At 35.0% G+C, this 24,763-nt stretch overlaps 4 protein-coding genes and 1 pseudogene across 4 annotated transcripts; 3 read left to right on the top strand and 2 right to left on the bottom strand.

The window, feature by feature from the left end:
- Positions 1–2,489: 2,489 nt before the first annotated feature.
- On the bottom strand, positions 2,490–3,296 carry LOC100527453 (uncharacterized). Its single transcript, NM_001249357.2, is given in 2 exon segments — positions 2,490–2,995; positions 3,180–3,296. Coding segments are annotated over 2 exon segments (399 nt in total). The 5' UTR covers positions 3,292–3,296; the 3' UTR covers positions 2,490–2,708.
- A 1,544-nt stretch (positions 3,297–4,840) lies between these two features.
- LOC100777972 (gamma carbonic anhydrase 1, mitochondrial) lies at positions 4,841–8,525 on the top strand. The gene is made up of 5 exons (XM_003523762.4): positions 4,841–5,026; positions 5,154–5,297; positions 5,520–5,645; positions 5,731–5,882; positions 7,862–8,525. The coding sequence occupies exons 1-5, from the start codon at positions 4,912–4,914 to the stop codon at positions 8,153–8,155; spliced, it is 831 nt and encodes a 276-aa protein (XP_003523810.1). The 5' UTR covers positions 4,841–4,911; the 3' UTR covers positions 8,156–8,525.
- A 1,813-nt stretch (positions 8,526–10,338) lies between these two features.
- Positions 10,339–12,946, top strand: LOC100794279 (gamma carbonic anhydrase 1, mitochondrial-like; annotated as a pseudogene).
- A 773-nt stretch (positions 12,947–13,719) lies between these two features.
- LOC100816993 (uncharacterized) lies at positions 13,720–16,670 on the top strand. Its single transcript, NM_001253229.2, has 8 exons — positions 13,720–13,962; positions 14,042–14,287; positions 14,370–14,441; positions 14,568–14,606; positions 14,733–14,840; positions 15,205–15,302; positions 15,463–15,574; positions 16,191–16,670. Exons 1-8 carry the CDS (start codon positions 13,825–13,827, stop codon positions 16,440–16,442), a joined length of 1,065 nt encoding a protein of 354 aa, NP_001240158.1. The 5' UTR covers positions 13,720–13,824; the 3' UTR covers positions 16,443–16,670.
- Positions 16,671–17,766: 1,096 nt separating this feature from the next.
- LOC100775828 (ornithine carbamoyltransferase, chloroplastic) lies at positions 17,767–24,320 on the bottom strand. Its single transcript, XM_003523760.4, has 5 exons — positions 23,985–24,320; positions 23,309–23,643; positions 22,757–22,888; positions 22,378–22,653; positions 17,767–18,181 (listed from the first exon to the last, which is right to left on the bottom strand). The coding sequence occupies exons 1-5, from the start codon at positions 24,133–24,135 to the stop codon at positions 17,999–18,001; spliced, it is 1,077 nt and encodes a 358-aa protein (XP_003523808.1). The 5' UTR covers positions 24,136–24,320; the 3' UTR covers positions 17,767–17,998.
- Between the last annotated feature and the right edge of the window lie 443 nt (positions 24,321–24,763).

Here is a 24,763-nt window from a genome sequence, read left to right as displayed (position 1 = left end):
AATGGCTATTATTTAATTTGCTACGTAGCGTTGATTAACTCCTACTATTCCTGTAGATTATTTTAATACGTGAATTTTTTATTTTTTTTTTTCAAAATCGGTTAAGGGATCATAGGTAGTATAGTTGGTTAATTACATACATCATTGAAAAATAGTAAAAAAAAAAATGAATTCACCGGAAGAACACCGAGAAGAGAAATGAGAGAGGGTGCGGTGAAATTACAAGTGGGAGAGCACCATAAAACCTGAAAGGAAGGTGCGGTCAAACAGGAGGGAGGAGGAATAATGCTTGAAAAAGAGAAGAAAAAAAAACATTTAAATAGCAAAATTACACTAACATTTTTTGAGTTTTTCTCAAATTATATTCAATCTTTTTTCTTTTATTATTCCTACGCTGGCTCATCTTAATATTTGAAAATATGCACTGTGACTTTCTTATATATTACATTCACCGGCGGATTTACATGGTATTTAATAATCCCCCTCCCCCATAAAGTAAATTTTTTTTACTTAAATATATTGAATAAATATTTTTTAGCCCTATAAAAGAATAGATCTTGTCTCCATAAGATAATTTTTTTAATAAGATAAATGTAGACAGTTATAAAAGAATAATTTTACTCACTTTATCTTTTTAAATTTTTTATTATCATTTTTAATAAAAATTATATAATTTTTGTTTGAAAAAATATTATACTATTTTTTGCCGGATCCGTCACTGATTACATTAATCTTTCTTAATATTTAAAAATATTACATTAATATCACGTTATACATTACATTAACATCTTTATGAGGAAGTTGTTACCAACATTAAAAAAAGAATATTGTGTATAATTTGAGAAAATTTGAGAAGGTGTTAATGTAAATTGCTTTTATTTTAATAATTTTATATAAAAAAATTTAACTAAATCATTTGCTAGTTTGCCACTCATAATTGAGTGAAACTTCCTACACCTTCAAATTCTACTTGAAGCGCCCATTACATTACAAAATGCTCATTTCATAATGGAAAATTACATTATAGATTGAACATTTTGTAATGTAATGCAAATGGTGATAGAGAGGTGCAGAAGCAATGCTCCCCATGATTTAGCTTTGAATACTTAGCCCAAAAATAATACTAGCTTCTAAAATGGTCTTCCTTTCTATACCCCGGCCATATAACGTAATCTACACCCTTTTAAAGTTTAAGATTAAATTAATTTTGTATCCTCTAAAATGGTCTTTCTTTCTATACCCCGGACATTGAAGGTCTGTATAAATAATTAAATATCCTTAGTCTCAGTAAATGTAAATTACACTAAAGTCAGGTAGTGCACTATTTAATAATTTCTTCTGAGATTGGTCCAAACCATAATACAATTACAATACAAGGCTGAATGTCTGATATTCTCTTTTCTTGCAGAGGCAACTCTTACAATCAAAGAGGGATTAGCTATCAGCCATTCGGTGTTCGTGAAGGGTGACCACACTAACTTTGAGATTGATCCTTCTTTTGGGGTTGAGGCTTCCCAGTTGTACCCTTATGTCAACTACACCGCTGTGGAAGAATACCTTGACACGTTCGTTTGAGAATTTAAAAAGCAAGGATGCACGTCTGTGCTCTTGTTTGCTATGTAAACTAGTTAATGTTTTACCTGACTAGTTGAAAATTGAAAATGCTATGTAAACTTGTTTCTGTTATGCTTTTTCCTTCCTATGTTTTAGCTGCTTCACAACAATACCTACTAGATTGGAAGCTGAGTGAAGGAACAGTATAGGACAAGAATGAAATGAGCTTTTTCATAAACTAAAATTAACACATACATTTATTTTTTTATAAAAAAATCTTACATTTAAATTCTCTACAAGCTAAGGTGCATAATTTATGCGCATGATGTAAGAAGTTAAATTGAGTACATGAATTTACTCGGTTGTCATTTAAGGACTAGACAGGTTTTGTTCTACACCTTTTAAGGCAAACGCATGTTATGATGACTGTTGTGTTAACATGACTAACATTTGTCTCTTTCAAATTATCAAGAATCATAACATGAATGCTTAATCGGAAAGTGAAAGTGTCATCGATAGTCACACAAGCTTAAGCATGACGCTGCAATTTATCAAACTTTACTAGTTGAAAACCGTCTAATTCTTTTTTTGGCTGGGGAAGGAAGAGTCAATTCTGCAAGCAAACCGTGTCATGGTGTGCTCAATTGTGATCAAGTACAAAACATTTGAGTTAGAAGCTGGATAATCAATTTTTGTTAATGAACACACAGCATTAATCCGGGCAAGAACAAAAGTTACAGAATTTGTTAATGAGTTTCTCTGAGTCTTTGTTTTTATAAAGGAAAACAAAGACCATATGATCATCGGGACATAATACTGCTCATGATGAGAGAAACTGCATCTCGTTTCATAACTACATACAAAAAATTTCCATAACACCTATAAATTTGCAACGGGATTTGGGCTTGGGACTTGGGACCATCATTTCTCTTTTTATTAGACCTCAACAATAGAAGAAATATATTTGCTAAACAACAAACCCCAACCAATTTATATCAATTCAGAATCATGGTATATACCTATGTAGATATTTACAAAGTAATGAATTAATTCTGTTTATCACCAACTTACATTGTTCTTCCACAAAGACTACTGAGGACATATAACAGTCTGAGATCCAAATACTGTAATCATGTCTGTCACGAAGTACTTGTTTATCTGATATATGCTTGTTTGACTTGGACGTGTATCTTGGTGGGAGAGAAGAGTGTAAGCCCATCATCAGTTCTATTGCCTATAAGAGTGTGGTTATGATGTGACATTGACCCAGTTGGAGTAACTCTAGTAGTATTAGTTCCAGATGATGGGGTTGGTAATGTTTCTGGGGCTGGTGCCAAGGCCAGTTCCTCTTCAGACTTGGCTAGTGGTGATGCTGTTCTTATGCTATATTTCTGTGTGTACCCGATCATTATTCCAAGCTTCATTCCCTCAGTTATATTTCCTGTAAATTTGGATATAAACATTGAAGAGAATGAGAACAAAAAATTACAAGTGCTAAAAATAATAACTAACAAGCCGGCAAAGAAGCAAACCCAATTTACAAGCAAATGAAAATACTTAATAATTTATACTATTAGTTTTTAGGAATGAGGAGAAGTAGCAGTTACTTAAATATTGGTCTTTACCATTTGAATCGAGGTCTGCCTTTGAATTCTCTGACAAGAGAATGAGTGTAGGGGTGATTATTGTAAGGAAAGCCCAGAAGACGAATATTGGAACCAGAGTTCTTTCACTCATTTGTTTGGAAAACTAGAGCAATTTCATGCACTTCTAAGTGAGGTATACTCCACCACAGGACTTTTTTGTGTACCGAGAGAAAGAGGATAGGCGTGGTATACGATGGTTCTAGGCTTCTAGCTTCTAGCTTCATGAAATTAGCTGGCCATGTTTAAACACATTAATTGGGATCAAAATAATAATAATAGAAACTGCTACTCCATGTGATAGGAATTTTATTATTATATAAACTAGAGTCAAGTTTTAACAACTAAACTTGTGATTTGGTTTCACGGTTCTTAGGTGGTTGTTATTATTACAACCATTGGTCTGTCTGTCTCTATAATAAGTCAGAATCTGACGTGGCTTGGTACAATTGGCACTCTGATTTTAGTAATTTACATAACAAAACTTTAATCCCCCACTCCTCGTTGATGATCACTTTCCAAGTTCTAAATTATGATGCAATATTTTTATAGAAGTTATTAAGGCATACAATAAATTTTAAGAATGTTTTTATAATATATTAACTTTTCTTTTTACCTTTATTCATTACATAACTACCTTGTCTTAGACTTAACATTTTTCCTATTCTCCAAATTTTTAAATCAAATTAGATTAAAAAAAAATATAAAACAATTTCTCTCCTCTTCTCTCACTTCCTTCCAAACCAATCACATTATCACAAAACAAAACATAAAACTTAAGATATGATTAATCTTAACAGCCTCACCAGCAGCCGGAGATGTATTATATTACACCGCAAGGGTAGTGCGAGGGAAGGAATATTTTCCTTTTTTTCTACATTTTCGTTTTACTTTGTTCTCCACTTGAAAACGTATAAATGTAATCCAAAACACTTGAACTACTGAGATTTACATTGATCTGAATTTTAGAATCTTGAACGTTGGAAACCGTTAGAAGGCTCCTAGCTATTAAGTCTTTAACAAAGCAAGAAGAGACAAGGTCAACAAGGGCTAAAATTTTAAATTAATTGTTAGAATTACAAAGTCAAGAATAAATTTTCTAGAGACACACGAGCTATACTTCTATTTCTTCGTCCAAACCTGAGCGAAAAGTCACTCTACTTTCCTGTCTACTTCTATATAGTATATATCAATAAATTTTCTAGCACAAGATGAAGAATAAATAATTCCTAAAAAGAAAGTGATGAACAAATTTTAATCAAATAAATCATGGGCAAAGCTGGCGTTGGCAAGGAACTTCCAAAATCCAAATTGCATAAAGAAACACTACTTGCTGGGTAATAAATTGTCCCCGCCACCTTCCTCAATATAAATTTTGGCAGCTTTTAACACTATTCTTTATTTGAACTATTATTATGGGTGGCAAATGTGGCTTCTCTGTCCAAGAATTATTGATTCTTGTTTGCAATCATATCTAAATTGTTTTAACACTATTCTTTATTTGAACTAAATTGTTTATACGGAACAAATTACCAAAATTTTCAAACCCCACAAGCTGGTAACAGATCGGCCCAGATAATCTTGGGCCAGGCCCATTTTTGTTTTGAGCGATGGAAACCCCAAATTGCCCTCTCCACGAAACAGGGATATTCTACTCTAGCATAGTAGCATTCTGGTTGAGACTCGAAGTGTGAAGCACTGAGCAGTTGAGGAAATGGGAACCCTTGGGAGAGCGATCTACAGCGTTGGTAACTGGATTCGAGAAACTGGACAGGCCATTGATCGTCTCGGTTCCCGTCTTCAGGGCGGTTACTACTTCCAAGAGCAGCGTTTGTCTCTTTCCCCTTTCCCATTTTTTTCATTTCCATGCCCTAATTTCATGATCAATGTTTATGATCGGAGACTTATATAATGCTATGCAATATATCTAGTAATCGTCTTCCTTGTTGTGTTTAGTCTCTAGGCATCGAACTCTGATGAACATATTTGATAAGGCTCCTGTTGTTGATAAGGATGTATTTGTTGCGCCAAGCGCCTCCGTCATTGGAGACGTTCAACTTGGAAGAGGATCATCCATTTGGTATGGAGTTGTCTTGAGAGGTAACCTATCTCGCTCCTTCAATTAGGTCTCACAGATAATATTTCAATCATTCTATGCTTCTTCTGTTAATGAGATGTTTTGTGGAATAATTTGTAATGCTTTATTTCTAAACAGATTTCACGCGAACTTGCATTTCTCTTATCTTTTAATGTAGATTGAATTTCTGTGTTGTTCATTAAGATATATGTGGTGATCATGTTTGAAATTCACTTTATGAATAGGTGATGTTAACAGCATCAGAGTTGGAAATGGAACTAACATTCAGGACAACTCTCTGGTGCATGTTGCAAAGTCAAATTTAAGTGGGAAGGTGTTGCCTACAATTATTGGGGATAATGTTACTGTCGGTGAGTAACCTTTTTGTCATGATTAAGAATCGTGCTGTGTTCTACTCTTAATGGGAAATTTTGTTAAATTTTTTTTACTGAGCAGGCCACAGTGCTGTTATCCATGGTTGTACTGTTGAGGACGAGGCTTTTGTTGGTATGGGTGCAATACTACTTGACGGTGTAGTAGTTGAGAAAAATGCCATGGTTGCTGCTGGTGCCCTTGTGAGACAGAATACAAGAATTCCTTCTGGCGAGGTATGTCTGTGGGTGTTTGGCTGTTTGGCTGTTTGGCTATTCCTATTAAGTTACTGAGGATTAGGATCATGTTCGTGGTAGTGTAAACTGTTTTTGGGAATTATTCCATTTTTTAGTTAACATACTATACTGCCAATCTCTGACAGGTTGTTCAATTATTTGTTTTTTATATAATTTTTATGGAATATAGGGGGTGAGGTTAATTTCTATGCACTGTTAGTATAAAAAGATTTACATTATCAACCAATCATAAATCATAGTTGGTATGACTTTTAAAGTGATTATTCTAAGAGTAAAAAAACATATCATACATGGTTTTTACATTGTTAGTGTATACACTATTTACTCTTAAAGAAATTTTTTGGTTAGTTTTTTATTTTGCTTTTTAATTTTATTCAACAGCCTTATGATATTTAAGTATCTAAAACGTGTTTGAAACATAAAGCCCTTATTCTTTAGTTGAAGACTAGATTTTGGTAAAATGCTCGAGTGAAAAACACTCAACAACACCTATATTTAGATACATCTGCAATTCCCTAAGAGCAATGATGAGCGAAGTCTCTGTCTATTCATCTACTTTAGACATTAATTTCTAAAATAGAAACTGTTTCAAGCACTCTGCGTCAAGCTGAAGCAAACAGATTTGATGCACCAAGCATGGAACAATTTTATTGGATTTGTGATCCTCTTAGAATTTTGTCGAGATGTCTGCAAGTTGGTCATTTTAGCTGACTAACTCAGTTAAAACTTCCTTGGATAGAACCTTCTCTTGTACAAAGTGAGAGTCAATTTCTATATGTTTGGCCATCTCATGAAACATCGGTTTAGAGTCAACATGAATAGTTGCTTGATTATCACAAATTAACTTCATTTGTTGAATATCACAAAACTTCAACTCCTTAAATAGTTGTTTAATCCATACAAGTTCTCTAGTAGTTATCGCCACCGCCTTATATTTGGATTTTGCACTAGACCTAACAGCAAATCTTGCTTCTTACTTTTCCATAAGCCAATACTTGCACCAGTAGATTCATAGTACCCCATGGTAGAATGTCTATCCATTAGAGACCCTACCCCATCTCTGTAACAATGCCTAATAACTTGGGTACTCCCTTTATCTTCATATAACCATCCGTGTTCCAAAGCCTAGAATATATATAAAAAAAAAACAACAACACCACATTTGATGGCTCGGGCAGAGAGCTTATCAAATCCTGGAGAGACATTATGAACAAAATAAGTACAACCAAGTGCATTGAGAAAATTCATCAATAACAGTGACAGCATTTGAACCCTTAAAAAAAGACTTGACCTGGACCCCATATATCTGAATGAACAATAAAAATTAAAAAACATAGAATTACACATCTTTTTTCAATTTGTTTTGGAAAAGAGGAGCAAACATGTTTACCTAAATTGAAATGATTCACAATTAACTCTAGTACTTTTTCAAGACCTGGAACCATTTCCTTTAATTTTGACTAATTTGGATGACCCATGCATTTATGAAAAAGCTTTGCAGATGTAACTCTAGCAACACAAGACACAAAAGGAATTGGCTCTAGATAGTAGAGACCTCGAGATTGATCTATTATGCCAATTATTCTACTTGTACCACATTCTTGTATGACAAAAGAATTAGAATCAAATGTCACAAGACAATTTAGAGAACAAGTTGATTAACTAAGATTAAATTAAACGGACAATTAGGGATTAAAAAAAGGACATATTTCTTGTTTAATGAAGGAGAGAGGGAAACTTGATCAATTCCATTAGAAGTAACCTTAGATCCAATTGCTAAGGTAATAAATGAGGAATTTCAGGAGACATGGAGGGGATGGAAAGCACTCCTTAATTTTTATCAGTTTTTGCCTGGCCTAGATATTTTAACTTCCAATGTTGGTTAGGCTGTTTATTTCTTCAATGCATGCTATATGTGTCATTCATGATCTGTAAGCACAAACTTGCATATTTTGCAGGTATGGGCAGGCAATCCTGCAAAGTTCCTGAGAAAGCTCACTGACGAAGAGATAGCTTTCATCTCCCAGTCAGCTACCAATTATACTAACCTTGCACAGGTCCATGCGGCCGAAAATTCAAAGTCCTTTGATGAAATTGAGTTTGAGAAGGTGCTACGAAAGAAGTTTGCACGCAAAGATGAGGAGTATGACTCTATGCTGGGTGTTGTGCGTGAGATCCCACCAGAGCTTATTCTTCCTGATAATGTCTTACCTGATAAAGCAGAAAAAGCTCTTAAAAAATCTGGTATTTAAAAGCAGTGTTTTTCTATTCCAATCTTGAAATGACATCATGGGACTCTATTGTTTTTTGCAAATTCATGGAAGAGGGATTCTTTTCATTCCCAATAATACCTGACATTTTCTGCGATAGAATTGTGGCGCCTTACGGTCCAGGAAGCAATTGTTCCATAAATTCCGAACTCTGTTGTCTAATTTGGGAAAGGCAAGTGCCATGTAGGATATCGTATGCTGATCTTTAGTGTTTGATGTATCCAATGCAAGTGATTTCACATTCCCCCCCCTTACTTTTTTTATGTTCAAGTTGTTGTTCGTCAACTTGGTGCATAAGTTCTCGTTGACATCTTTATTAATGAGGACACTGACGCCTGGGTTTTTGTTTTCAGTGTGGATACATGCATCTTCCTTTTTGCATATTTTCTAGCCAATTGAAAAATTACGATTGGGATAATGATTATTTCATGGAGGGTGAAAGGCTTCAATTGTGTAGTTCACAGAAAGAATAGAAGTGGGCTATCTAAAAAGTAGTAAAAACGAACTTATGGGTCCTTTTCCATCTAGAGTTCATCTTGAAAGTACATATTGTTACTTTCTATGTAATAAAAAGGTTTTATAAAACCAATTTTCCACCATAAAAGTATGTCTTTAAAAGTTCTTGTGTCTGGTGGATTAGTGGTAGACTAACTCTCCCTATATTTCACAGCCGGTCCCAAGCTGTGTTAGATACTCGGCAACTGACGTACCACCTTTATATTAAACATGTTGTACAGTGGCGGGTTACGTTTGTAGCAATGTGGGTAAATGTACCATCCCAATTTACGAGAGAATTACAAGTAGGTATGATAAAATGTTATATTTTGCCCCCCTATTTATGATTTTGAACCCATTAAAGCTAAACTCGTCTATCTTTAAACCCACTCATGCTAGGCCATTATTTTAATAATTTCGTATCCACTAAAATTAATTTGAGGGTTAAATACATTTTAGGTAATGATTGATTTTTTATTTAGATTTCCAATAAAAAAAAAGTTGTTGCATTAAATTTCTCATATATTAAAACTTTTGTAGAGTTTCTATGTCGGTCACTTATAAACAAAAGAGACCATTACAACACCTTTTTTTTAGGGGGTGTTTGGTTTAGTTGTTTTCTGTTTTCATTTTCACTGAAAACAGAACGGTGATGAAAATATGTTTGGTTGGATTTCTGAAAACATTTTCAGTGAAAATGAAAACAGGAAACAATCAGAAAATGAAAATAATAAATTTTCGTTTTCAGTGTTTTCAGTTAATAACAGAAACCTCATTTCGGATAAAATGAAATTGTGGTGACAATGAATGTAATTTTTAGCAAATATAAAAATACAAAAAGACAAGAAGTCAATATATCAAAAATTTTCAGTATTTTTATTTCATGAAAACAAAAAACAAGAAGTCAAACCAAACATATTTTCAGAATTTTAATCTTTTGAAAATGAAAACAATTTTCAGAAAATGAAAACAGAAAATGAAAATGCAAACCAAACACACCCTTAATTTTTCATTTACTTCTCCACTTTATCCTAAGAATAAAGTACTCGTAAAAAAAAAAGAGACAACAAGAGAGACTTGTTCGAAAGAGGTTAGTGAGAAGTCGATTAGACTTCTTTTATTATTTTGTAGTTATTTTTGACAAGTTGATTAAGTTTAGAGTGAGACTTACATAGAAACTAGTTGGGTGAAGCATGTATGGTCAAGTTGGATTGGATTAATACCTTTTTTCAATTTTTTAGGGGGAGGGGGGGTAAGCATTATATCATAATAAATCAACAACACAAAAAAAGGAACTGGTCTAAAAGACATCAACCTATATTGGATGTCCTGTTTTGTCTTGTTCAAAAACGGATTGATAGCGAGGCAGGCTCGCCAGGCTTTTATAATTTTTAGTTATTGATTTATATGTTTATATAAACATTAATAAATATGACTTATTTTACAACTTAAAATCTATATAGATAAAATTTTATTTTAAATTTTGTTTGGCATATATGTAACTAAGGTAACATTTAAATGTGTATTTTATTCAAACACAAACTAATACATTCAAATATATATTAATATGAATCAATTAAGATTGTGAAAAAAATATATTACAAACTATTTTGTAAAATCTACTTGTAACCTGTTATAAAGTGAGAAACTATTTTTCATGTTATATTTTTTAATACATTATATTATTTGTAATTTCTAATATATTAGAAGAAGCATGTATGATGTATTTATTCTCTTGAGCAGGCTAGTTTGTAGGGCGGGGACCCAATTTGTTTGTGCTGGATCCAAGAAACGGAGATAACTCTACCTTGAAGTGTAAGCAAGTGAGGAAATGGGAAGCCTTGGGAGTTGGGAGAGCCATTTACAGCGTTGGTTTCTGATGTGCTATACTTTGTTCACTCTTTTGCCATTATGCTATGAAATATGTCAAGTAATCGTCTTCCTTGTTGTTTTTAGTTTCTAGGCATCTAACTTTGATGAACATATTTGATAAGGCTCCTGTCGTTGATAAGGATGCATTTGTTGCACCAAGTGCCTCCGTCGTTTGGTATGGGTGTGTCTTGAGAGGTAACCTATCTCGCTGGACCAATTAGATCTCACAGACAACAACATTTCAACCATTTTATGCTTCTGCTGCTAATGAGTTGTATTTGCTGAATAATTTGCAATGCTTTCTTTCTCAAACAGATTTCTCTGATCTTTTAATGTAAATTGAATGTGCAATGTTTGATCTATCTGTGTTGTTCGTGAAGATACATGCGGTGATCATGTCTAAACTTCACTTTATGAATAGGTGATGTTAGTAGCATCAGAATTGGAAGTGGAACTAACATACAGGACAACTCCCTGGTGCATGTTGCAAAGTCAAATTTAAGTGGGAAGGTGTTGCCTACAATGATTGGGGATATAATGTTACTGTCGGTGAGTAACATTTTTGTCATGATTAAGAATAGTGCTGTGTTCTACTTTTAATGGGAAATTTATGTTATAGTTTTCACTGAGCAGGTCATAGTGCTGTTTTACATGGTTGTACCGTTGAGGACGAGGCTTTTGTTGGTATGGGTGCAATACTACTACTTGATGGTGTAATTGTTGAGAAAAATGCCATGGTTGCTGTTGGAGCCCTTGTGAGACAGAATACAAGAATTCCTTCTGGTGAGGTATGTCTGGATGTTTGCTGTTTGGCTACACCCATTAAATTTATGAGGATTAGAATCATGTTCATGTTAGTCTTAACTGATTTTGGGAATGATTCCACTATTGACTTAACATACTGTACTGCCAGTCTAGGACAAAGAGGGTCAATTATTATTATGTGTTCATTTTATTTATCTTTATGTTAGTTTTTAATGGAAATTTTAGGGATTTTGTGTTTTTAGATAATTTTAACCTGATAATTATTGTGACCTTAAAGTTGTTTAATATTAGATTAGATGCATTAGGAATATTCTTAAAAGACTTCTTGGGATAATTTTTCATTTTGTCTTTTTAATTTTATTTAACAGCCCTTAAGATATTTACTCATTTAGGTATCTAAAAGGTTTTTGAAACATAAAGCCCTTATTTTTTTTTTTCTTCTAACTTATGATCTCACCTATTCTTCCTCAAAGCCCATGGCCACAACATAAGCCTAAATTCTTTCATGGGTTATAATTTTGGTTCTAAACTATCCCTTCTCGAGTAGACCCTAATCCAGAAGAATCCTAGATCATTTGTCTTAATTGTTACTTATTACTAATGTCATGGTTATTATTTTGCTTCTTGAACTGCATGAGCTTATATATACCCACTTCCGAGTTTTATCAAAAGGTTCAAACTATTTATATTTTTCCTTTTTGGGAGAAAAAGCAATATATAATTCTAATTTAACATCCTATAAGGTTCAAGTTTATAACTTGCACCTAAAAATTACCGTGTTATAAAGTCTTTGAATGCCCTCAGGTGTGGAATTTTGGACCGGTTGACCCAATTGCAAGACTGAAGCTATCTTAGATGGTCCTCGGCTCTTTTTTTTATTATTAATTCTTATCATGGGGATGGAAAGCACTCCTTAACTTTGATCAGTTTTTGGCTGCTCTAGATATTTTAAGTTCTAAGGTCTGTTTGGCTGCTTTTTCTTGAATGCATGCTATATGTGTCATTCGTGATCTGTAAGCACAAACTGGCAAATTTTGCAGGTATGGGCAGGCAATCCCGCAAAGTTCCTAAGAAAGCTCACTGATGAAGAGATAGCTTTCATCTCCCAGTCAGCCGCCAATTATACTAACCTTGCACAGGTCCATGCAGCCGAAAATTCAAAGTCCTTTGATGAAATTGAGTTTGAGAAGGTGCTGCTGCGAAAGAAGTTTGCACGTAAAGATGAGGAGTACGACTCTATGCTGGATGTTGTTCCTGATAATGTCTTACCTGATAAAGCAGAAAAAGCTCTTAAAAAATGAGGTATTTAAAAAAGCAATGTCTTCTATTCCAATCTTGAAATGATATCATGGGATATCCTTGTTTTTTGCATATTCATGGAAGAGGGATTCTTTTCATTCCCAATAACACCAGACAATTTCTGCGTAGAGTTGTTGTGGTCTGTGGCTCCTTACGATCCCAGGAAGCAATTGTTCCATAATATTTCGAACTCTGTTCTCTAGTTAGGGAAAGGCAAGTGTATGCCGATCTTTAGTGTTTGATGTATTTCACATTTTTTTTCCCATGATCTTTATGTTCTCTAGTTAAGTTCTCATTGACATCTTTATTAATGAGGACACCGACGCCATTGTTTTGTCATCACTGTGGATACATGCATCTTCCTTTTTAAAACCAGGATTTTTGTTCGTTTTTTACAACTTTACAATTGAAAATTGACGAGTGTGAGAATGATTTCATGGAGGGTGTAAGGTTTCAATAAAATGCAGTTCACTGAAAGAATAGAAGTGAGGCATATGAAAAGAATCTTGTTGATCCTTTTCCGTCTAGAGTTCATCTTAAAAGTACAAATTGTAACTAGATAATCCGCCGTAAGAACTAATAATCCTCCGTAAAAACATACACTTCAAGATAATTAGGTATAAAACGCATTGAGTATAACTTTGAGGATAATTATTGTTAAAGATAGTAAATTTATGTTATGTAATTCAATGATAATATAAAATCTCTTTAATATGCATTAAGTAAATTTAAATTTAATTCAAAAGCTAAATTGAAAAAACATTTAGTAATTTCAAAAAATTAAAATATCATCTTTACAGGTATTTTAGTCCGTCCAAGGTATAAAATAAATGTTTATTTTATAACACTAAAGCTAGTAATAAATAAATATTTTAAACAAATTTATATTGCCATATAAGGTATATTCAACTACTTGAAAAAATTCGGAAATTAAATTTAGAAATAAAGGTAAAAGAGTAAATTAAAAAAGAAAAAGAAATGCTTCTAAAAATAATTTTGTCAAAGAAAGTTTTCAAAGATAGTCTTTTTTTTTATTGAAAAGAAAAAAGAGAATTTATTTAATTAGACAGAAGATAGATGATTTAAAAAAGTAAGTAATATAGTTTTGACAGAGTGAAAGACTCTGGTTGGAATTGTATGGAATGGAGGGTTAGCTAAGAAGAAAATAGGAGAGGGTTAGTTTTTAGGGGCTGCGGAAAAAAGATAGTGAGTGGTGGCCAATGGGAGCGGAGAGGTTTTCCCACGACCATGCTCCCTTGATTCTGGGTCTCCAGCCATCCGCCCTGGTCGACAACGTTGCCACCGTCGATTGGTCCTTGCTCCATCGCATTCCCGGCGAGCGCGGTGGCTCCATCCCTGTCTGTTCTTTTTATAACTAACTATGTTTTTCAAACTTATTCTCTCTTCCTTCCGTTAATAACTTTGTTTATCCTACAGGTCCAAATTGAAGAACTGGAATCCATACTGAGAGAGGTTAAATCCAAATCCCACGATGACATCAAAACTCTCGCTGGTGGCAGCGTTGCCAACACAATTCGCGGTCTCAGTCGCGGTTTTGGAATTTCCACCGGAATTATTGGAGCTTATGGAGATGACCACCAAGGCCAGCTTTTTCTCACCAACATGACCTTCAACTCTGTCGACCTCTCAAGACTCCGTCAAAAGAAAGGACACACTGCACAGGTACCAGCACACAATGTATGTAATTCATTCTATCATATTATAGTATGACATAACAAGTTAATGGATTTGCTCTGTGTACTAGTGTGTTTGCTTGGTAGATGACATGGGTAACCGTACAATGCGGCCCTGTCTCTCAAATGCTGTCAAAGTTCAGGTACTTCTAATTCATATACACCCTTTCTTCATTTTTTGAGGCTAGGTTAGGAATTACGATGTCTGAATTGAAGTCATGTTTGTGCCTGATATTATGTATTCTCTCTCTTTTTTTCTTTTTTGGCAGGCACAAGAATTGGTGAAAGAGGATTTCAAGGGCTCCAAGGTTGATTGATTTCTTTCGACATTTATCATGTTCTATGTATCGTTATGCTTTTATATCCTACTAGGTCTATCACTACTAGTAATATATCACTCTGTGAACTTAGTTGCTGATATATTTACGTTTCAGTGGTTGGTATTGAGATATGCGGTACTCAACTTGGAGGTTATTCAAGCAGCAATTCATTTAGCCAAACAGGAAGGCCTTCTTGTTTCCTTGGATTTGGCCAGTTTTGAGGTATTTTAATTTATGTCGCTTCTCACAATCCCCCCTCCCCCAAAGTTCTTCATACATGCAGACAAAGGATTGTTTTGGTAAAACTGAATTCTGACGAAGGGCTGTTAATTCAATATAAAATCATTAGTCGATTAGTCCACAGTATAATTTCTGAATATGTTTAATTTCTTCTTGTCATTTGCTACATTTAAGAGATCATATTTTTTTTCTACATAATTTCAATAATGACTGTATGAAAGTGCTTAAGATGCCTACCAATATATTATATAGGATTATGGAAGTTTTATTTTTAAGAAGTCACTTGTGTAATTTATTTAGTTATTCTATTTGTATTTCTCACTCATGATCTCTTCATTTTGGCAAGATGGTGAGGAACTTTAAACTACCGCTTCTCAAGCTACTGGAATCTGGGAACATAGACCTCTGCTTTGCCAATGAGGATGAAGCAGCTGAACTTTTAAGGTGACTGTCATTTGGATCAGACCCAGCTTTATATCAAGATGCATTTGTTGAAAATACAATTTTATCTTCAGTTTCCTAGTTATTGACTATCTTATTTTCATTTAATATGTATTTTGTCTTGTAAATAAGTGATATCAATTTACTTTTCCGTGGATTTTAGGGATGAACAGAAAGATGATCCTATAGCTGCTGTAGAATTTCTTTCCAAATACTGCCAATGGGCTGTTGTAACATTGGGTGCTAATGGGTGCATTGCCAAACATGGAAAGGAGGTGTGTTAATTTATCTTTTTTCCCTGAAATTCTGTGTGATATGTTCTGCCAGGCTCCTTCCTCAATTCCCTTTGTTTTTATTTTTTTTCCTTTTTTGGGGACCTGTATAGTTGGCTCTGTTGTGAACCTTTTGTAATTGACCGCAAGACACCATAATTAGCTAGACAATGCCTAGTTATTTGACCTTGTAAGAATTTGTTGTGAAGCAGTTGCCTCCCTATACAAAAAACAACCTTTGCTGTTGGTCTTATTGTCTTGAATGGTTTTTGCCCATATTTGGTATAATGAGCTCAAAATTTGCCTTCTTCTCATCCAACCAACATGAATATATTGAACTTTTTATAAAGAAAGAGGGTAAGAACTCAGTATGCATCATCCCTATCAACAAATGTTCACAAACAGTAGGAGCATGGAACTAGATTTCTGCAGGAACTGTATGTTGTTGACATGATGAATGCTGTTTAAGCACATTGTGGTCCACAATCATTAGGGAAAAGTTGATTAGTTTTTACTTTCTTGTCGTTCGGCCCTTGTGTCAGGTAGTGTTGTAGCATAGGTGCTGAAAAATTAATTAGTTACAAATAACTACTTAAAGTAAGCTTTTTTTGCATACCAGATGATACAAGTCCCGGCCATTGGGGAAACAAAGGCAACCGATGCTACAGGAGCAGGGGACCTTTTTGCAAGTGGATTTTTGTATGGAGTGGTCAAGGGTTTGTCACTAGAAGAATGCTGCAAAGTAGGCACATGCAGTGGTGGATCTGTTATCCGGTCTCTTGGTGGTGAGGTAACGTTGGAGAATTGGCAATGGATGTACAAGCAGATGCAGATAAACGGTCTGCCCACGCCTTCCGGTTTATGCAAATGAATAGTAGCAACCGTTGCCCCCTTAATTTGTGCTGTCTTATATTTTACTGATTTTTAATGTTGTTTTTCTTATTCTATTGACTTCTATTATTCATTTCACACAATAGTATGGAAGCTAGATATTTTTCAGGGAAATTCAAGCGGGTTTGAGTCTTTAATGTACTTGTGCTTGGGATAAGTATGAACTGTCTCCTAATTTAATGTTAACACCTAAGTCATGGTTACTTAACTTTCTGAGTTCTGTATACATGTTTCACCTGTCGATTGAGCTGGTGTCCTGCGCCTTAAGTATCATAGGTGAGGTTTACATTGTGGTTTTTGTGCAAGACAAGAGCGAACTACCCTTGATGACTAGCAAAATATGTATCCAGTGCGATTTTATCTGTCTGCAATGAGGTTTAGAAGAGTTTGTGGTTTACATTGTGGCTTTTCTGCAATAACGTTTAGAAGAGTTTATCTTCTCCAGTCTCCACGACTATCATTGTCTCTCCCCGCCAATAGCTGTGCTCGGTGGTCATGGAAGTGTTGACACTTGACATGAGTTTTTCTCTGTTGGATTTAAAATTGATAGGTTATTTATTTAATTGAAACTTTATAACATATGAACTAAAATTGGTTCAATTTGATTTATTATATATTAAAGAAATATAAATTAATTGTAAGATTTTGCAATGTACATTTCAAATACAAAGATTTAATTTATAATTAAGGCTAATTATGTCTCAAATCAAATTTTGATTTAAGTATTCTAAAGTAAAAATACATACACACACATATATATATATATACATATATACATTAAATGATAAAATGAATTATGGCCGGTTAAAAAATTGTCTAAATTTTACTTTATTACAACAGTACATATTTTATTATAATTATAATTTTAACAATTATTGTACAAGTATTGTTTTTTCTAAATTTAAATTCTTAATAAATAAATAGCTTTGAATATATAAATCATATTTTAAATTTATAATAAACAATTTAAATTATGATGTATTTTTTTAATTATTGACAATCTTTCTAAAAAATTTATTAAAATTCACTTTAATGAAATAATGAGAGTAAGCAATAAAAGAGTCAAGTATACAATAGAAAAGAAAAATAATTTGAAATGATTGGAGAATTTTTTTGTGAAAATTGTGTATAAAAGGCTGGGTATAAGAATGAGAGTCTGACTCTAAATGGGTAAATTTATGATATAAGAATAAATTTTCAATGTTAACTTTTTAATCAATAATTTAATATTTCCTTTATCCTAGACCTACCTCACTTTTTACTTTAAAGGAATTAAATCTCAAATAAAAAATGAGATGTTGTAGTGAAAAAGAAAACCCAATACTAGCATCTTTATACGATTTACCTGTTTTTCAATTGCTAGTAATAATACCGAAGCAACTCAAAAATCCAACTTACTAGACCGAACATACATACAGCTGAATGCCAAAAACTAACTGTTGCAAAGTGTATTCACTAGCTGAAGGCCTAAAACCAACTATTGCGAGTGCACGCTAATATTGCTCAAAAACCTCAGATGATCATTCATTCAGCTATCTACTTGGCAAGTACATGAAGCATTACGGCATTCTGTGCATGCATTCGGTTCTCAGCTTGCGGGAAGACTATTGAATTTGGAGCTTCAATAACTTCGTCAGTCACCTCCACCCCTCTTTCCGCCGGTAAGCAATGCATGAAAAATGCCTTTGAACCAGCCAAATCCATAAGATTTTGGTTCACCTGCAAAGGGCAATTGCGATCTCACGTAAAGAAACAATTCAAGCATGTGCCAGAGCATTCACAAACCAATATATACCAAGGGTTTTTTTAAGACTGAACCAGTCATTAAATTGGGGAGGTAGTGATTCAAGATTCAATGTTTTATCTAATGATTGAACTAACAATAAATAATACTATTTCAATTTTTAATTTGATATATCAAACAACAACAACAACAACGCCTTATCCCACTAGGTGGGGTCGGCTACATGGATCAACTTCTGCCATAATGTTCTATCAAGTACCATACTTCTATCCAAATCATTAAGTGCGAGATCCTTTTTGATAACCTCTCTTATAGTCTTTTTGGGTCTTCCTCTGCCTCGAATTGTTTGTCTTCTCTCCATCTGGTCTACTCTCCTCACTACAGAGTCTACCGGTCTTCTCTCTACATGCCCAAACCACCTAAGTCTATTTTCCACCATCTTCTCTACAATAGGCGCTACTCCAACCCTCTCTCTAATAGCTTCGTTTCTAATTTTATCCTGTCGAGTCTTACCACACATCCACCGCAACATCCTCATCTCCGCTACACCTACTTTATTCTCATGTTGGCTCTTGACCGCCCAACATTCTGTTCCGTACAAAATCGCCGGTCTTACCGCAGTCCGATAAAACTTTCCCTTTAGCTTGATCGGTACCTTTGCATCACATAACACCCCCGATGCTTTTCTCCATTTCATCCATCCTGCTTGAATGCGATGATTCACATCCCCTTCAATTTCCCCATCATCCTGTATTACAGACCCAAGATATTTAAACCGTGTGACTTGAGGGATAATATGATCTCCTATTTTCACCTCTGAGTTAGAAACCCTCCTTCTTTTGTTGAACTTACATTCCATATACTCCGATTTGCTTCTGCTTAGGCGAAAGCCATGTGTTTCTAGAGCTCGTCTCCAAGTTTCCAACCTCTCATTCAACTCCTCCCTCGACTCTCCAAGGAGGACTATGTCATCTGCAAAAAGCATGCATCTCGGCGCTATCTCTTGGATTTGTTCCGTGAGAACATACAGAATTAAGGTAAAAAGGTAGGGGCTAAGGGTTGACCCTTGATGCAAACCAATTGTGATGGAAAAATCGTCTGACTCTCCACCCTGTGTCCTAACACTAGTCGATACCCTATCATACATATCTTGGATAGCTCGAATATATGCAACCCTAACCCCTTTCTTCTCTAGAGCTTTCCACAAAATCTCTCTAGGCACTCTATCATACGCTTTCTCCAAGTTAATAAAAATCAAGTGCAAGTCTTGTTGGGCCATGCGATATTGCTCTATCACCCGCCGTAATAAATAAATCGCTTCCATGGTCGACCTTCCCGGCATGAAACCAAATTGATTCTCAGTAACTTGAGTCTCCTTTCTTAATCTTCGTTCGATCACTCTTTCCCATAATTTTATGATATGACTCATGAGCTTGATTCCCCTATAATTTGCACAATTTTGTATATCCCCCTTGTTCTTATAGATTGGCACTAACGTGCTTCTCCTCCATTCCTCCGGCATGCGTTTTGACCTCATAATTTCGTTAAAGAATTCGGTGAGCCACTCAAGACCTCTATCTCCAAGAGTTTTCCACACTTCAATAGGTATGTTGTCTGGCCCCACCGCCTTACCGTTACTCATTCTTTTCAACGCTTCCTTTACTTCCTGTTTCTGAATCCGACGATAGTACTTATAGTTCCGGTCCTCTTCTCTTGTGTCTAGATTGCTAGAGTCATATCCATATCCATCATTAAATAAGTTGTGGAAATACGCCTTCCACCTTTCCTTGATATCTTTTTCATGCACTAAGACTTTGCCTTCTTCATCCTTAACACACTTTACTTGATCCAAATCTCTAGTCTTCCTCTCTCTACCCTTAGCAAGCCTATATATAGATCTTTCTCCGTCCCTAGTTCCTAGAGCTTGGTATAGTCCGTCAAAAGCTTGGGCTCTTGCCTCACTCACCGCCTTTTTGGTTTCATTTCTAGCTATCTTATACTTACCCCAAGTTTCAGAATTTCTACACCTAGATCACTCCTTGAAACACTCCTTTTTTACTCTAACTTTGCTCTGAACATTTTCATTCCACCACCACGATTCTTTACCCCTAGGTCCAAAACCTCTAGATTCACCCAACGTCTCTTTAGCCACTTTAATAATCTCTTGGGACATCTTGTTCCACATATCATTTGCACTTCCTTGTGATTGTCCACACCATCCCTCCCATATCTTTTGTTGGAAGATTCCTTGTTTCTCACCCTTCAAGTGCCACCATTTGATCCTTGGTGCTACCATAGGACTTCTTCTCTTTGCCCTATCTCTAATTCTTACATCCATAACCAAAACTCTATGTTGGGTAGTCAAGCTCTCTCCCGGGATAACTTTACAGTTCAAGCAATACTTCCTATCGGACTTCCTGATAAGGAAGAAATCTATCTGAGAACATGTCCCTCCACTTTTGTAAGTGATAAGATATTCCTCTCTTTTCTTAAACCATGTATTGGCTATAGAAAGATCCAAAGCCTCCGAAAACTCCAAGATGGATTTACCCTCCCCATTCATCTCCCCTAGGCCAAAACCCCCATGCACCCCCTCAAAACCTCTAGCCACGCTACCTACATGTCCATTGAGATCCCCTCCTAGGAAAACTTTCTCTCCTTGGGGTATATCCTGAAGTACCCCTTCTAGATCCTCCCAAAATTTTACCTTAAAGTGTTCTGCTAACCCAACCTGAGGTGCGTACCCACTAATAACATTAAAGGTGTCCTGTCCCACTACCAATTTTAAGGCTATGATACGATCTCCTACTCTTCTTACATCCACGACATCCTTCTTCCACTCCTTGTCCACAATAATCCCTACCCCATTTCTTGATCTGATTTTTCCCGTATACCACAGCTTAAATCCCGAGTTGTCTAATTCTTTCGCTTTTTCACCTGTCCACTTAGTTTCTTGTAGGCACATAAAATTGATCTTCCACCTCACCATAACATCCACTATTTTCATAGATTTTCCAGTAAGTGTGCCTATATTCCATGTACCAAAGCGAATCCTCCTGTCATGAACTAGTTTCTTTACCCACACCCGTTCACGAAAATGTGGGAACCCTTGCTTACTTTTCACTACATCCGGGCGACGATGCAGCGGCCCTTGCTCTTTTGACACTGTACTCGAGCCATACAGCGCGTTGCTTCCGGGCAACGACCTAGCATTCACATTATTACGTAATTGATCCATGTCATAGAGATTCGACAAAGTTTAACGTTGGCTGTCGAAAGCCTAACACAACCCTCTCCTTTTATCCGGGCTTGGGACCGGCTAAGAATAGCAACCCTCTCCTTTTACGTAATTGATATATCAAACAATATTCAAAAAATAAAAATATTTATAACCTTATAATATTAAAAATGAAGCTTCACTTCTTATAACTCATAATATATAATATTCAAAATTAAATATGAAATCAAATCAAATATGTCATAACATTAATGTTCAACATACAATAATATCTATCAGCAACCAAAAATAGAAACTATGTAACTGTAATTAATATAACTATCAACCATCATAATGGGCTGCATTTATATCAATCATCATGATATTAAATTTTTTATTTTAACAAATAAAAGTTTTTTTTCCAACAAACCAATTTGAAACTTATGCCCGGTTTTACCAATCATCATGATATCAACCATCGTGAACTGGTTCAACCAGTTTTACACCAGTTCTTTACAAGACCAGTTTTCAAGGCTAAAATGAACAAGTTTGGCGTCTAGTTCCCAGTTTGACCAGCTGGTCTAGTTCAATTCTGACAACATAGTTATATACTGAGTCTATCCCCATATAGTCTCCGAACTGCTGATTTAATATTTTAATTACTACTATATAATCATTATCTTGTTATTCAGCATTCAACAATTTGCAAAAAACCACCAAGTCTTTATGACTTCAGCCGGTGCCAATTGAGCTACAAGCATATTCTGCTAAGCAAGTGCATACAAAAGTCAAATCATTTCAACCACCATTCCAACATAACATAATCACTGTATCAAATAACGCAATCTTTTTTTTCGTTAAACTCAACACATGATTTCTGCACTAACCACCCCATGTGTACCATTTGATTAGGTGGCTGTAAGAAAATAATGTCAGAAATATTATGTAAAGTACCTGAAATCCTTTAAAAGCTTGGCGCCGGTATTCAGCTTCTTCCTTTTGGCCCATGCTGGCCCAGACATCTGAATACACAACATCAGCTCCTTTAACAGCCTCTTTGGGATCATTAGTTATCTCAATCTTGCTGATTCCAGCTTTCCTTGCCTTCTCAACTGTTTTTGCATCAGGTTCAAATCCTTTAGGACACGCACAGACAAAGTGAAACGGAATTACAGATGCCATCAACAACCATGAGTGAACAATATTATTTCCATCTCCAACATAGACAACCTGACATGTGTAATGCAGAATACAGTAAGACAACTATTCCCTTGAAAATGCCACCAAGAATTAGGAAGAAGCAAACTTTTCAAGACAAGCAACATAACCTGACCTTTGTACCTTCAAACCGACCAATGTGCTCAACCATGGTAAGGGCATCAGCCATTATCTGGCAGGGATGGTTGTAGTCTGTCAACCCATTGATGACTGGCACAGTTGCATATTTTGCAAGATCAAGTATGTCCTACAATTTTTTCAACACAAAAAAAAAGGTAAGCAAAAAGTGCTCATTTTTCTTTCATAATGATTGATCACATCTCTGGAGCAGATAAAAATTCCTCCCAACCCAATGAGATGACAAAGCCCACAATTGCAAAGCAGTTTCTGTCATTGTGATACTAAGCTCATTAAAATCTTAATAGATATGAAAATTAGTTCACGGCTGTGGAATGTTAATAATAAAAAATACTCCTGTTGAATACTGTTAATTCATCTCAAGGTCTCATGTTAGCATTACATGTAATCCAACATTATACATTACCAGTGGCACGTGTCACAAATATTAGATGCAGATATAATTCTTCACTGACCACAAACATGAGTAACTGCGGTACAATGGCCAAATGAAATACAAGTAACTCACATTCACTGGTCACCAGCATACCTTATGAGCAAAAACACGAGCCATAATGATGTCATTATAGCGAGACAAAACACGAGCAATGTCACGAGTCTCCTCTCGCTTGCCCATTTGGATATCATCAGGTCCTAAATAAATAGCATGGCCACCTAACAATGTAAAGCCAGTCTCGAACGAAACACGCGTTCTCATGGACGGCTTTGTAAATATCATTGCCATTGTCTTCCCCTCAAAAGGTCGAAACGACCTGTCCCCTGACTTCAGCAAGGCCTTGACCTCAAGTGCCCGGTCCAGCATCTTCAGAATAGTGTCCTTATCAAAATCATCTAAGTGAAGAAAATCTTTCAGCCCAACTTTGTCTGCAGAACAAAAGAATCGAAGTCAGAAGCCAATAACCTGTTAGTCACTTCTTCAAACCCCAACACAGTGGTTGAAAACAAATATAAATATGCATCTAGAAATTAGATCAATAATGCTTCTCAACTAGTGCATTAGTCAAATACACTCAGAGCTTAACAGAATATAAAAATCAATCATCTCACAAAAAGCACATTACATTTCTTAAACCCTAATCCGATGCAATTTACATATGAGATAAGAATTAGAAGACGTGGAAGTTGAAGTTGAAAATTGTAAAGAGAGTGAGAATGTGAAAGTGTTAAGAATCGGAAATGGAAAAGGAAGAGTAGAGTAGGCTTACGAGCGATGGCAGAAGAGGCGACGCATGATATTCGGCGTCGAAATGAAACAGAGACGGCGGGGAAAGGAGCGCGACGGCGGAGACTCTGACCGGAGAGGTAGGGTTTGTCTGATCCGACGGTACGGTAACAGTGACACGGGATCACAGCCATTTCCTGCTACTTTCTACACCCACCAATAACACCCTGCTAATTCTCTTTACTTTTCACCGTACATCCATTTCCTCGTTTATATACGGCTGACAATAAATATTTTTTCTTTTTTTTTCATTCAATTATCACATCACATATATTTGAGTTCCTCTCTCTCTCTCTCTCATTTTATCTATCTTTCTTACGTATATTAAGTTAGCCCCAATCATTGTATTATAGAAGTAAAAAGTATTACCAACACACTATTTTTAATATACTATTTTATTATGATTATGATTGGTGAGTGTTTTTAAAATATAGGTTAAAATAAAAAAAAATATTTATTATGAAAATAATAGAAGAATGTTAAAAAAAATAATTTTATACATTTTTAGTTTTTTAATCAATACTATAAGGGTGTTGTTCAACATTTTTCTTTTATTAGCCCAACTTTATTGAAAAAACAATTCAATAAATTTTACTTATAATTTATTTATTTTTTAATCAAGCACTTATGTGGGAGAGTACATTTAACATTTTCATATGTATGTATGTATGTATACAAAGGATATATCAGGTAAGAATCATTCTCACTTTGAGGATTTGATAATTTAAAATCTTGGTCATTGTTGGGACTCATTTGTGCTAT

Source organism: Glycine max, chromosome 4 (assembly GCF_000004515.6).
Source record: "Glycine max cultivar Williams 82 chromosome 4, Glycine_max_v4.0, whole genome shotgun sequence".
In the NCBI taxonomy this organism is placed as follows: Eukaryota; Viridiplantae; Streptophyta; class Magnoliopsida; order Fabales; family Fabaceae; genus Glycine; species Glycine max.
This window is presented reverse-complemented; position numbering and strand designations above follow the sequence as displayed.

What these genes read in the sequence shown, in the direction of transcription:
- LOC100777972 (XM_003523762.4), top strand. Translation starts at nt 4,912, where the DNA reads ATGGGAACCCTTGGGAGAGCGATCTACAGCGTTGGTAACTGGATTCGA. An exon ending in TTACTACTTCCAAGAGCAGC is followed by an intron (nt 5,027 to 5,153) that starts GTTTGTCTCTTT and finishes TGTTGTGTTTAG; the next exon opens with TCTCTAGGCATCGAACTCTG. An exon ending in GTATGGAGTTGTCTTGAGAG is followed by an intron (nt 5,298 to 5,519) that starts GTAACCTATCTC and finishes CTTTATGAATAG; the next exon opens with GTGATGTTAACAGCATCAGA.
- LOC100816993 (NM_001253229.2), top strand. Translation starts at nt 13,825, where the DNA reads ATGGGAGCGGAGAGGTTTTCCCACGACCATGCTCCCTTGATTCTGGGT. An exon ending in TGGATTTGGCCAGTTTTGAG is followed by an intron (nt 14,841 to 15,204) that starts GTATTTTAATTT and finishes CATTTTGGCAAG; the next exon opens with ATGGTGAGGAACTTTAAACT. An exon ending in TTGCCAAACATGGAAAGGAG is followed by an intron (nt 15,575 to 16,190) that starts GTGTGTTAATTT and finishes TTTGCATACCAG; the next exon opens with ATGATACAAGTCCCGGCCAT.
- LOC100775828 (XM_003523760.4), bottom strand. Translation starts at nt 24,135, where the DNA reads ATGGCTGTGATCCCGTGTCACTGTTACCGTACCGTCGGATCAGACAAA. An exon ending in CGCCTCTTCTGCCATCGCTC is followed by an intron (nt 23,644 to 23,984) that starts GTAAGCCTACTC and finishes TTTGTTCTGCAG; the next exon opens with ACAAAGTTGGGCTGAAAGAT. An exon ending in GTCGGTTTGAAGGTACAAAG is followed by an intron (nt 22,654 to 22,756) that starts GTCAGGTTATGT and finishes TACACATGTCAG; the next exon opens with GTTGTCTATGTTGGAGATGG.